Source organism: Epinephelus moara, chromosome 19 (genome assembly GCF_006386435.1).
Source record: "Epinephelus moara isolate mb chromosome 19, YSFRI_EMoa_1.0, whole genome shotgun sequence".
Taxonomy (NCBI): Eukaryota; Metazoa; Chordata; class Actinopteri; order Perciformes; family Serranidae; genus Epinephelus; species Epinephelus moara.
The window spans coordinates 8,457,562-8,470,126 of NC_065524.1; the positions used below are offsets into that span (position 1 = coordinate 8,457,562).

Below are 12,565 nucleotides of genomic sequence, written 5' to 3' on the forward strand. Positions count from 1 at the left end.
CTTAAAAGAATGTCCGTATTCTTCAACCTGCAGCTCACAATGTAGAATGCCTTATCTGGGAAATGACAGGTCAGCAACACTACCCCAACAAGAAGCACTTACTGCATTCAGGATTCAAGTCAGTGCTTGTGTTTGGGTAATGTTAATGCCAACTTTATGGGTTTCACTGGTCATATCACCATGATGTAAATTGACTTCTTCTGCAGCCGCCCAGTACAATGTCTGATGAAGCATTCACAACCAAGACAACCCCAAAGTGAAGCACTTATGAACACATGAATCATCAGTGTCTCTATTTGAGGTGATCTGAGAGTGAACATATAGCTTCCACTACATTCAGGTGATTTTGTCGAGTAAAACTGCCCCAACAAGTAGCACTTACTGATTTAACAGTCAAGTCAATGCTAAGGTTAGGTTAATAGTGACAACCCAAGTGAAGCACTTATGAACACACAAATCATCAGTGTCTCTATTTTAGATTATCTAAATGTGATTCCAATGATACTTACCTTCAGTATGTAGTAGGGTTGGCTCGGCCACCTTTAAGGTCAGTCCACCTTTAGAGAGCCTGATTAGGTTTGAATGGGCTCCAGGTGTAGCTCATTTATGCTCCTCTATATATACACCAAGCAAAACCTAAGGCTGCAACACTCTGCTCCTCATTCTTGTGGTGAGTTATGCTGGGGTGTACATTCAAGCTGTGTCCTTTGTTTCTTTAATTGGTATGTTTTGATGTTCTGCACTTGGCTTGTGAAATGTATTGATGTTTCAATGTTCTAGGCCAGATTTTCTCTTGATATTAACAAAGCTTCCTAGTGCTAAGAGTTGCTACTCGTGATGAAATTCTAAGACTTGTGACATTTTCTTAGAATTTCCCATTAATTTTAAGACTAGGTCCTTGCAAAGATAACAATTATTCACAAAATTTCTTACCCCTTAAAACAGCTCCTAAGGTGAAAGACTGTTACGCTGGAATTCCACTGGATGCGTGTCAGTTGTGGAACGGCTGCGCTGGTTATCCTCTGCGTGCTCCACCGGACAGCGGGAGTCACAAGGACCCATGAGATCTCACGTATTCACGCATAATCGCACAATATAACAAGATGTAGTTTCTATATACAGAACCACAAAACTAGAGGAGTAGTAGGAAGACATCTCGGTGCAACTCCATGATAAACATCTCGTCGTACATGGTGTCAACCGGGTGAAATGACGTCTGAAAACCTCTGACCTGTTGACTTCAGGCCTGCCTCCGCCCATTATGATGTTTTCAAGGTGTAGTGCAGGGAAATATGATCCGCTGTGAGCACTGTGTATTTTATTTTGAAAATTAACCAGATGTTTTATTTTGTTTCTCTGCACGTCTTCCTGTCCCGCACGATCTGCTCCGTGCTGTTTTGCTGTTGTGCTCCGGTGTCTGGCAAAAATAGAAGTCCTGCATATCTATTGCGGAGGGCTCCGGAGCGCCACAGCTGTGACAGAGCTGGAATGCAGCACAGCCGCAGCCTGTGGAAGCACACACATTGACTAGAATTGAAATGTATCAGCTTCGCTGCTGTTCTGAGAGTGCAACCCACACGCATCTGGTGGAATTTGGGGGTAAGGAGCAGGGAGGAGGACTTTTAAGAGGCTTAAGAGTTTCTTAAGCAGAGGAGAAAATGGTGGAAAGATGATGTAGTTGGAGAAATATTCTCCAAATGCTGGATGACAGTGAGTTAGTGAAATGCCACAGATTAGATCATGCAGTGATAATATGTGTGGTTGATCTCATTAGGGATATGCACACATTTTCCAATTAATGCTATAATGCCAGAAATAAAACAATCATGAAACTAAGATAGAACTGGAAAAGTGCAACAGTGCAGCAGTGATGACTTAAGTCTGTCTCAACCTTCCATCAGCAGAGTGATCACACTAACAATGACAACACTTTCACAGTCAGCAGTTCATTTCATTTCCACTGGGTGTCCACACTTTGCAGGTTCGCAAAAGGGCGAGTCTGTGACAACCAATCACATCCATTAAAAGAATGAGTCATACCTAGCGACGGGGTCAGCCACACCTACTCACTAAGGTAAAAGTTTCTGTCCCTTCCTTGTTCAGAGCAAGGCTATTCAAGAGAAGGCTGAGACACGGGGTCAAACATGGGGGGACTGCACATGCACAGTGTAACTTGAGCTGCGATGGGTGACAGCAGGGGCGCTAGATAAAAAGCGCAGGATCCGCTCAGGCGATCAAGGAGTGCACTTGGTGTGGTCTGCTTGGACTTTTGGACGGCGGCTGCCTGAAGTTGTCGGAATTGCATCTCTGTCATTAGGCTCGTTCGAGATGAACTGCGCCTCGCCTGGAAAGTAGATGAGAGCAGGCGGCCACAGCGGGGGCGGTGACAAAAAGCTGCGGTGAAGTCGGACAGTTTCCCGACAGTTTCCAGCAGCCTTCAGTCTGGCAGGAAGTCACAGACACACTAACATCCTGTCTGGAATGATGTCAGTTCATTAAAAAAGTGATCAGACCCATATATCAGTTTGTTTTCACCATCAGTCACACAACATGTTTTCTGTTCACAGAATAAACCTTCAGGTCAGACAAATACAATCTTAATCTCTAAAATTCAACACAAATGAGTAGTTTATCTAAAACGTCATATTGTTGAGTCGGCATCTGAACCAGTCAGCTGTTAGATCAGGTGAGAGCCAGGCGGTGCAGTCGGTGGAGAGCAACTGCAGCGCCTGGCTCTAAAAACTGCGGCCGCCTCGCTCTCGCGGCTTTATTGCCGTCCCCTTTTGTAATACGTCAGTGCAAGTCGGGATGAAGTTGGACACAAAACTAACCGGCATGCATTGTGCGCCGATCGCCGGTGATCGAATCTGCGCAGGCCTGGCTCATCTCAAACGAACCTATTCTCACCCACAACGCAGGCCACCAGTGACAGTCCAATAATAAGCTGTGAAAATGACATGCATGCACATCCCCCTTATTCCGCGGTCTCACGCCATCTAATGAGCCTTTGAGGAAGTGCAGACCAGATTTTACTGCGCATGTGCAATCCCCCCATGTTTGACCCCGTGTCCCAGCCTTCTCTTGAATAGCCTTGGTTCAGAGTTGCTCTGAGAACTTTCATCACTCCTAAGCTAGGACTCTTTACAGTATTTAGGCTAAGTTAGGAGTTCATTCTGAGAACAGAGAAGATATTTGTGAATACAGCCCCAGCACACTCCCTGGGTTTTATGTCTGATGTTAAAAAGATGAATGCCTGCTCCTGCCTTAAGTGAGTTGATTTAACCCTTTTCATGACTGTTAAGGAAAAACTTACGACACTCCTTAAATACTTGGAAAACTCTCCTTTAATTTACATAAAGGTTTTTTGGTTAATTTTTTGGTTAATTGTGTTTTTCTCTTGTTTTCTTGCAGTGGTGGCTGCTGTTTTGTATAAGTATAATCATATTTATCACTGAAGGAAATGTCTGCCTTGTAGCCATAATTGTTACTTTTCCTCCCCGTGTGTAGCCCATACATGAAGCTATGAGAATGTTTGGACCTGTGATAAGTATATTGTTTTCTTAAATTTAGGGTCATATGACAATATGCCTTCCAAGGCCTACACTCTGCCTATTTTTTTTTCTTTTATCCTCTCCTTAATTATAACAGATCAATTCAAATCACAAGTTATGATAAACAAACTGTGTTAAGTAGATATGAAAATCCACTTTGTATGACTTCAAAACGTTTATTTTTCTTTGTGTTACATTTGTTGGATTAAATATCAAATGTCACAAATAATCTCATATACCCACTAAGATGATTAATACAGTGGAATATATTTGCAGTGTAGCCATTATTCTCTGGCTACATAACATCCAACAGTAACTGCTAATTATAATAATTATTCCCACTGAGTCATAATTCAGTTCAGATAAATTTAATGGGTATTTTTTTAACAATTGCTGTAAAGCATAAGGAAGACATTCTTCAATTACATCATCAGCAAAATCATCAAAACACAGAGCTATCACTGTGATGGGGCACAATCTGTTGGCAATTGTCCTGGGTTTTCACACAATGAATCTGCTCAATTTCAAGCAGGTATGTGGTAGTTTTTTGCTATGTGACTGGGTATATAAGGCACCTGCAGAACCTGGTTTTGACCAGCAACCATGGATAAAGTTGTAGTTACCCTAAAAGATGACAAAGATGTTATCAAAGTACTAGTAAGTGGAGAACACTTGTGCTTCTCTTATTTTCACTGAAATTTTCTCCTTTTTACAGCTAATGGATGAAATACATAGTGGCTCCGCAGTGGGGAGTGCACCACAGGCACAATTATTTCCACACCAATCTTTCCCAGTCAAACTCCATCTGAACTCAGTTGGTCTTCAACTCCTGAACAATGTGATTTAGACAATCAGCAGCCTGGCCCATCAACTGCCATTCAAAGAACATATTCTGTGAAGATACTCCAAATAAGGCCTTTTTCCAAATTTTGCATTTTCTTATTAAGATGTGGGATATGTCGATATTATTCGGGTTTTAGCAGCATTCTTCAGACAAGTATACAGCACATTCAAAATATGTCTCAGATAGGGTTTTTACTATAGTTTGCAACACACGGCCTCTCGTCTGTTCAAAGATGGCTCTGTGCGTTGTCAGGGATACATTGTACACTAACGAACTTGCCAACAGTTTGGAAGGCTGATGTAGAGATGCATGCCCCAAAAAAAGCCCATATTTCTGGTTGTAAGAGGAAACACATCTACTTTACAACGTTATGAAAGACTTGGATATCAACAGATTTTTAGATGTACGCAAATATCACAATGCTGAGCTTTTCAAGGAGATGGTTAAGGAATGAAAGAGGGAGGGTGTGTTATATATTTTATTTGTTCTTTGATTCACCATCGAGTTAAAAATCTGAACAAGAAAAGGAAACAAACTACTTTCTTCATTTATTAGAAAGTTTGTGCTCTTCACGATCTGTTATTTCCGTCATCAACTTTAATTATGGATATAATCAAAGTCAGAGAGTCTGTCTGTCAGACAGTCTGTCTACCAGCAAGAAACCCTTTAACATCAGTGATCGTCATTTCCATTCAGTCACACTGAGGCTGATCATTCCTGAGCGTCAAGCTGATGAGTTACAGAATTTTAATTTTCCCTGAAACATTTGGCCTAATAAATTATTTCCAGTGTTCAAAGACATCGTCATCGTATTCTGGGTTATTAAATAATGAACTCACAAATAATGATGATAATACTAATAATAATAATAATAATAATAATAATGATAATAACAACAACAATAATAATAATAATGAATAAATCATATAAACACATAGTGTGACTCTGAGCAGGACACATGACAGATTGTAAATACAGAACTCAGGTTGTTGTTCATGTGCAGGTGATTGTTAGAGAGAAAACACTGCTGTTCTGCTACTGATAACTGTATCTGTATCATTATATATGTATATTTAACATTATGTGTGTGCAGACACAAACTCCATTAATACTTTCTATAATAAAATCACAGCTATGGTGAAAAAAGGAAAAAAGCTACGGTGAAAAAGGCACAGCAGCGGCTGTACTTCTTGAGAGTTCTCAAGAAAAACAACTTGGAGAAGAGGCTGCTGCTGGCCTTCTACCGCTCCTCTGTGGAGAGCATCCTCACATACTGTCTGTGTGTGTGGTACGCTGGCTCCAAGACAGCTGACAAGAAAACCCTCCAAAGAGTGATCAACTCAGCACAAAAAATCATTGGTTGCCCTCTGCCCACACTGGATGACATATCCAAATCCCGCTGTCACAACAGACCCCTCACATCCAGCCCATCACCTGTTTGAACTGATGCCCCTCCAGATGGCGCTACAGGTCAATTAAATCACACACCTCCAGACTTTGCAATAGTTTCTACCCCTGGGCCATAAGAACTGCCAACAAACACTGATCGGCTGAGACTCGGCATAGAAGATGCCCCAGAATCAGGCTAAATCAACTGGCCTGATTCTGGCTGCCAACACTGCCATCGCTGGATTATTATGCCTGATTAAAACTGTTTTCATTTAGTTTTGGTATTTGCAGCAGCGCCCATTTGTATTAACTTTGCCTCCTCGGGTGAGAGTCCCAAATGGGGTTCTGTATCTGTCAGAGGGTTTGAAGGGGAAACTACTGTATCAGCAGAGCAATAATGTAATGTAAAGCAGATTGTGCAGGTAGATTTTTTTGTCTTGAAACATTATGACTTTATTCTCATTAAATTACATGTTTATTTTGTAATATTACAACTTTTTACTCAAATATATGTCTTGACTTATCTGAGGATGACCTGCCTCTATTTTATTGCTATCTTATTGATGTTTCCCAATTATTATCTTGATCCCTCAATGTAACTTTGGCCTTCCTCATTTTATCTTACCTAGATAACAATTTACGACACCTCATTTGTTTTATTCTCCTTGCCTTTTAAATGTGTTTAGGCCTACTTTTACAACACTTTGTGAAAGTTTTTTGAAAGGTGCTATATGAATAAAGCTTGTTATTATTATTATTATTATTATTATGACCCCAGCATTGTTGTTGTTGAAATGAAACCTGCGCCCTTGCTCACATAGCTCGCCGTTTGTTTTTGTTACAATATAGGCTATCCTCTATGAACTCAATAAAATAGCGGTCATCTGCTGTGGATGTAGGCAGCGCGCCGCTTGCCTTGTGGGAAATGTTGTTTTGTATCAGCCCCCAATGTTCTTTCAACATTTTGGTGACGTTTGTGCAACGTGATATCGTCCGCTGTAAAATTCAACTTCCGCTTCTCCTCTGCAGTGAGAGTAGAGAAACGTTATCAAACGGTTCAGAAAGGTTCTCGGGAACGTTTCATCGCATCGCTGTGAGGAGCTTTAACTTAAATGGAGCATGGTGATGCAGAAAACCACGACTGGCCGATGCACCGCCGGGTGGAGGGTATTGTGAGCCAACATATGGCAGACATTGCTCTGGAAACCCTCCAGCAGAGACTGACTGCTGTGTCTGAGGAGGTGCACAGTCTGGCTCAACATGTTTCCAGACGCTCGGGGGAAGAGTTCAAAGACGAGCCCCGGCGAGGGGACGTTAACTTCGGTGTGGAGCTGCCGCTCTCCTCCGCCTGCAACCCTGGAGCTGCTGACAAGTTACTTTCTGTCCCATCCACAGGTAAACACTTCACACCGCAGCACAACCTGGGAGTAGTCCTAATGTGTAAGAATGGTCCACAGGGAAGATGGACAAAAGTTAATGTAAGCCTTAAACTCGCCCCAAGTGTATTAAAAATGTACGTGAACATGAGAGCTTTAAAGAATTTAAAACAAGACTCTGTCACACTGTACAATTTATGTCATTATCAAAATACTGTTTCTGCTATTCTATGTAGGCCTACATTTACTGCTTCTGATTATTGTATATTATCTATTGAACTGCATCCCATTTTTTAATATTATTTCCAATGGTAAAATTTGTTTTTATTTGAAAACCCATCTACCAGCATCATTATCAATTGTTGTTTTTATTTTTTTTAAATATCATTTATGGTTATCATCATCATCATCATCATCATCATCATCATCATCATTTAATAAGTAATATAGCCTATATGTAAAAATGTTGACAGCATTATTTGGAACATATCTACTAAAGCTAATGTCATGGGGTGTGATAGTACCCAAATGCAGCACTCAGAGGCAGGCAGACAGTTGGTAATGACTTTTATTGCTGAGAAGTGAACAAGGGATGCAGGACTAGTGTTGCACCACGCAGCCACAGAGCCGAGCAGACGGGAACCAGGAAGGGGGCAGGCAGGAATCAGAGTCACAGACAGAAGGCTGAGGTAATTACTGGGATTCAGGCAAGGTTGGCAACAGGAAATCAGTCCAGGAAGTGGTGCTGGAGAGTCTTGCATGCAAAGAGGTGAAGAGCAATCTGGCAGTGAATGTGTGGAGGGCGGGAGTCTTTATACTGAGCCAGTCAGTGACTGAAAGCAGGTGAGTGGAGTTGGGCTGAGCAGAGCAGGTGAGCAGAGTTGCCTTGATGAGATGGGTGTGGCTGGCAGTCAGAGTGGAGCAGAGGTGAGGTAAATGGAAAAGTACTGCATGAGGTGAGCAGAGGAGCAGAACTGTGACAGCCAAAGCACATAGTAAAACAATTAAACTCATGTTCACTTCTTTCACTTTCACAAAGAATCAAATGCCATAATACTGAAGGTCCCAAGCTGTGATATAACATGATAAGAATCAGAGCTGTGATCTGTAATGCAGTGGCATGCAAAAGTTTGGGTACCCCTGGTCAAAGTTTTATTTACAGTGAGTGGTTAAGTAAGTAGAAGATGAACTGATTTCCAAAAAGCACAAGTTAAAGATGACACATTTCTTTAATATTTTAAGCAAGATTACTTTTTAATTTCAATCTGTTACAGTTTCAAAATAACAAAACAGGAAGAGGGCCTGACGAAAAAGTTTGGGCATCCTGCATGGTCAGTACTTCATAGTTCCCCTTTGCAAGTACCTCAGCTTTGAAACAATTTTTGTAACTTGCTAGGAGTAGGCTATTTTAATTTTTGTTTAAGGGGGGGGGGGGGAGATTTTCACCCAAATTATTTTTTCTCTGATTAAAACTTGACCAAATGCCATGATACTACTCGCATGAGAGCAAATGACCCCCAAAGCCGTTTTTAACACCTGCTCTTGGATCTTAACCGACCTACGAAACAGCGTCTGAGTCCTCCGTCAGCTGCTCTGGCTAAAAAACGACTTATTTTCTATTTTATCCTATAAATTGGACAGTTTCTTCAACATACGGTTTTGTAGCCTAATAGATCAGAATCATATACATCATCGTGTGTAGAAGTGAGAACCATCGGGCACTGATTTAACGTGCTCCGTGAGTCTAAACAACAGCGAACTGCCTGTGACAGCGTGGGAAAAAACTTGGAAACTTACCCAAGACTTTGAACAGCAGCAGGCCCGTTGTCTCGGGCCCTCGGTGGTAAGTTTCCCTCTCCAGTCCTGGTTATATTTGTCATATCACCGCCGCGGGCTCCTCGACGGAGCCCAGGCGTGTAAGTTATACTTTTAGCCCTTTCGTCTGCCACACATCGGAGGCCTCTACACCAATCTGGTTTCTCCTTCCTGGGGCTCGCTGGCCTGTTTTTGCTCTTCTCCCTCTCTTACAGCGCACACAATGACCCTGTCCTGTCCACCATCCCCGGTCTACTGTGAGGACAGCGATCTCCTGCAGAAGGCGTATGAACAAATTGCCAGCCTCAAAGAAGACATTCACCGTCTCTCCGCGGAGCTGGAAATGAAAGATCTGCAGCTAGCTGGCTTCACCAACCGCCTCCCCACTCTCTCCAGTTTTATCTTGAACAGTGCAGAGCAGTCCAGTAAGCCTCCCCCAAACAACGACACTGTGTTATGGGACCCCTTCCTCTGCTTGTCCTCGCCCCACTTGTTCTACTCCCTGGACTGAAGTGGCGGTAAGAGGTTGCAAAAAGGATGCAAACTCAGTTCCTTCACCTCCGAGCATCTCCACATCCAACTGTTATGACCTCCTATACATAGTGGATTTTCCAGCACCCCAGACCTGGCCGCTGTGCCCTCCATCGCACCTCGCCTGGTCCAGGACGCGGCGCCCGCTGTCACCACTGCTGCCTACCATCCATGCCTGGTCTACCCAGACTGCAATACCAGTCATCATTACCCCAAGGTTATTTTCCACAAAATCCAAAACAAAAACTATTAATGCTAGGAATTTCACTGCAATCACTCTGCAGTCCTCCACCATAAAATCAACCCCCCCAGCCACACACCACCAGGCTACATTATTTAAGATGTGCCTTTTTAATGTGAGATCACTCACCAACAAAACTTTTATCCTTAATGATCTTATCACTTCTAGAGATTTTGATTTCATGTTTTTAACTGAGACATGGATGAAGCCAAATGATTACAGTCAGCTTGCTGAATTATGTCCTCCGGAATATGATAGCTTTAGCTTGCATAGACCCAGTGGCCGTGGTGGTGGGCTTGCTGTTGTATATAAAAAGCGCTACAAATGTATTCAGCTACCTGTGAATAATTTTATAAGCTTTGAGGTACTTTTATTCAAATTCTGCAGCACAGATCCCGTCCTCTGTGCTGTTATTTACCGTCCTCCCAAGACTAATCCTCGTTTTTTATCTGAATTCTCTGAATTCTTATCCTCTATCATAATGAACCATGACAGGATTGTTATCACTGGTGACTTTAACATCCATTTTAATAATCTCACACATGGTGACTCCATGACAACTGAATTCAAAACCTTACTAGAGAACCTAGACTTCACCCAGCATGTCACTGACTCCACCCACCGCCTGGGGAGTACACTTGACCTAGTAATGTCAAAAGGTTTAGACATTACTAATGTCTCTGTGACTGACTACACGTTCTCTGATCACTGTGGTGTATTTTTTAATGCCCTTTTACCTCCACCCACAAACACCAAAGAAATTATTGTTTGCAAAAGGTCACTAGATATCGAAACGCAGCGCAAATTCTCAGAGTTGGTTACTGTATCCAACCAAACTGACTTAAATGGCCCAGTAAATGAAATGGTTGACTTTTCAATGCCAAACTGACAAACATTATAAATACAGTTGCGCCACTCAGGGAAAGAAAGAGAACATCAGATAAAATATCACCATAGATGACAGATTTTGTTCGTGAGTGAAAGTGATTGTGTAGAGCAGCAGAGAGAGTGTGGAGGAAAACTGGTCTAGAGGTCCATCGTAATATTTACAAGGAACACATATTATCTTTTAACTGTGCCATACGCTCTGCAAGAAGAGCTAATTTCTCCAAGTTGATTACTGAGAGTAACAATGATCCAAGAACATTGTTCTCAACTATAAACCGGTTACTAAATCCTATCCCTGCCAGTGACATTCTGGACCAAATGTCCTCCACTAGATGTGAGGAATTCGCAAACTTCTTTCCTTACAAAATTACCTCCATAAGAGCGACTATTGNACACAATGACCCTGTCCTGTCCACCATCCCCGGTCTACTGTGAGGACAGCGATCTCCTGCAGAAGGCGTAGATGTGAGGAATTCGCAAACTTCTTTCCTTACAAAATTACCTCCATAAGAGCGACTATTGTCATAAATGCTGACAACAGCATTAATCGGCCCAGCAAAAATCTCAAAAGCCTATTGAAATTCACTGCTATCTCTGATCAGGAACTTTATAAGCTCATGAGTGAGAGTGAGAGTGAAAATTGTTTTAACTGTATGCTTCACTTTGTCTGTAAGATTATTAACATGTCCCTTGAAACCGGTTGTTTCCCAGAATCTTTCAAAATTGCAGCTATAAAACTTCTGCTGAAAAAAACAAACCTAGATGCTAATGTTTTAAATAACTACAGGCCTATATCAAATCTCCCATTCTCAAGTAAGATACTAGAAAGAGTTGTCTTTAACCAAATTATCTATTTCCTGAACAAAAATAATATTTTCGAAAAGTTTCAGTCAGGGTTCAGGGCAAATCACAGTAGTGAGACAGCCCTCACCAAAGTTGTCAGTGATCTCAGAACTAGCACTTATGCTAACAAGGTCCCCATTCTAGTCTTACTAGACATAAGTGCTGCCTTTGACACCATAGACCACAATATTCTTATTGACTGACTTGAGAACTAGGCTGGCTTCTCTGGGTGTGTTTTAAATTGGTTCCGCTTATATAACGGGAAGAAAGTTTTTTGTTACTTTGGGAGATCATGTATCAGGGATACATGAATTACCGTTTGGTGTTGCTCAGGGTAGCGGCCTTGGTCCTCTGCTTTTTTCACTGTACATGCTTCCATTAGGTGATGTCATCAGAGAACATAACCTCAATTTCCACAGCTATGCAGATGACACCCAACTATATATTTCACTAGACCCAAGTGATGACCAATCCATCTGTCATCTAACATCTGGATTGGCTGCAGTAGACAAGTGGATGCAAACCAATTTTCTTAAATTAAATGGTGACAAAACCGAAATCTTATCAGTTGGTCCCCAAGCAAAACAGGAGATAATTCTTTCCAAACTTGGCAGTTTGGCTGTGCAGGTTAAATCTGAAGTAATAAACCTGGGTGTTATCCTTGACTCAGACCTAAATTTTAAATCTCACATAAAGAAGGTGACCAAAACAGCTTTTTTTCACTTACGAAATATTTCAAAGGTGCGACCATTCCTATCCCAACAAGATGCCGAAAAACTGGTACATGCATTCATTTCAAGCAGACTTGACTACTGTAATGCTCTCTTCACCGGTCTTCCAAAGCAATCCATTGACAAATTACAATTAAAGGTGCTATATGTAAGAAATGTAAAGCAAATAGTCGTAAAATCCTCCTAATATGTCACAGAGACTAAGGAATAATGTTCATATAACATACTGATCTCACTGACAACAATAGTACAGCCAGAATATTCGCATTTAAAAAAAGATTTTGCGGTCCGCAAATCATGTTTATGTTTTGAATTTGTGTTTTGGCCTGTTGCGCCACCCACCGCCGTCTACCAGT

At 41.7% G+C, this 12,565-nt stretch overlaps 1 protein-coding gene across 1 annotated transcript in view; it reads left to right on the forward strand.

Annotated features, from left to right (window-relative positions):
- Nucleotides 1-6,781: 6,781 nt before the first annotated feature.
- Nucleotides 6,782-12,565, forward strand: part of si:dkey-187a12.4 (uncharacterized) — a 13,045-nt gene continuing 7,261 nt past the window's right edge. The window contains exon 1 of the mRNA XM_050070963.1: nt 6,782-7,179. Coding sequence (XP_049926920.1) covers nt 6,897-7,179 — 283 coding nt within the window. The 5' untranslated portion in view covers nt 6,782-6,896. The remainder of the gene's footprint in view (nt 7,180-12,565) is intronic.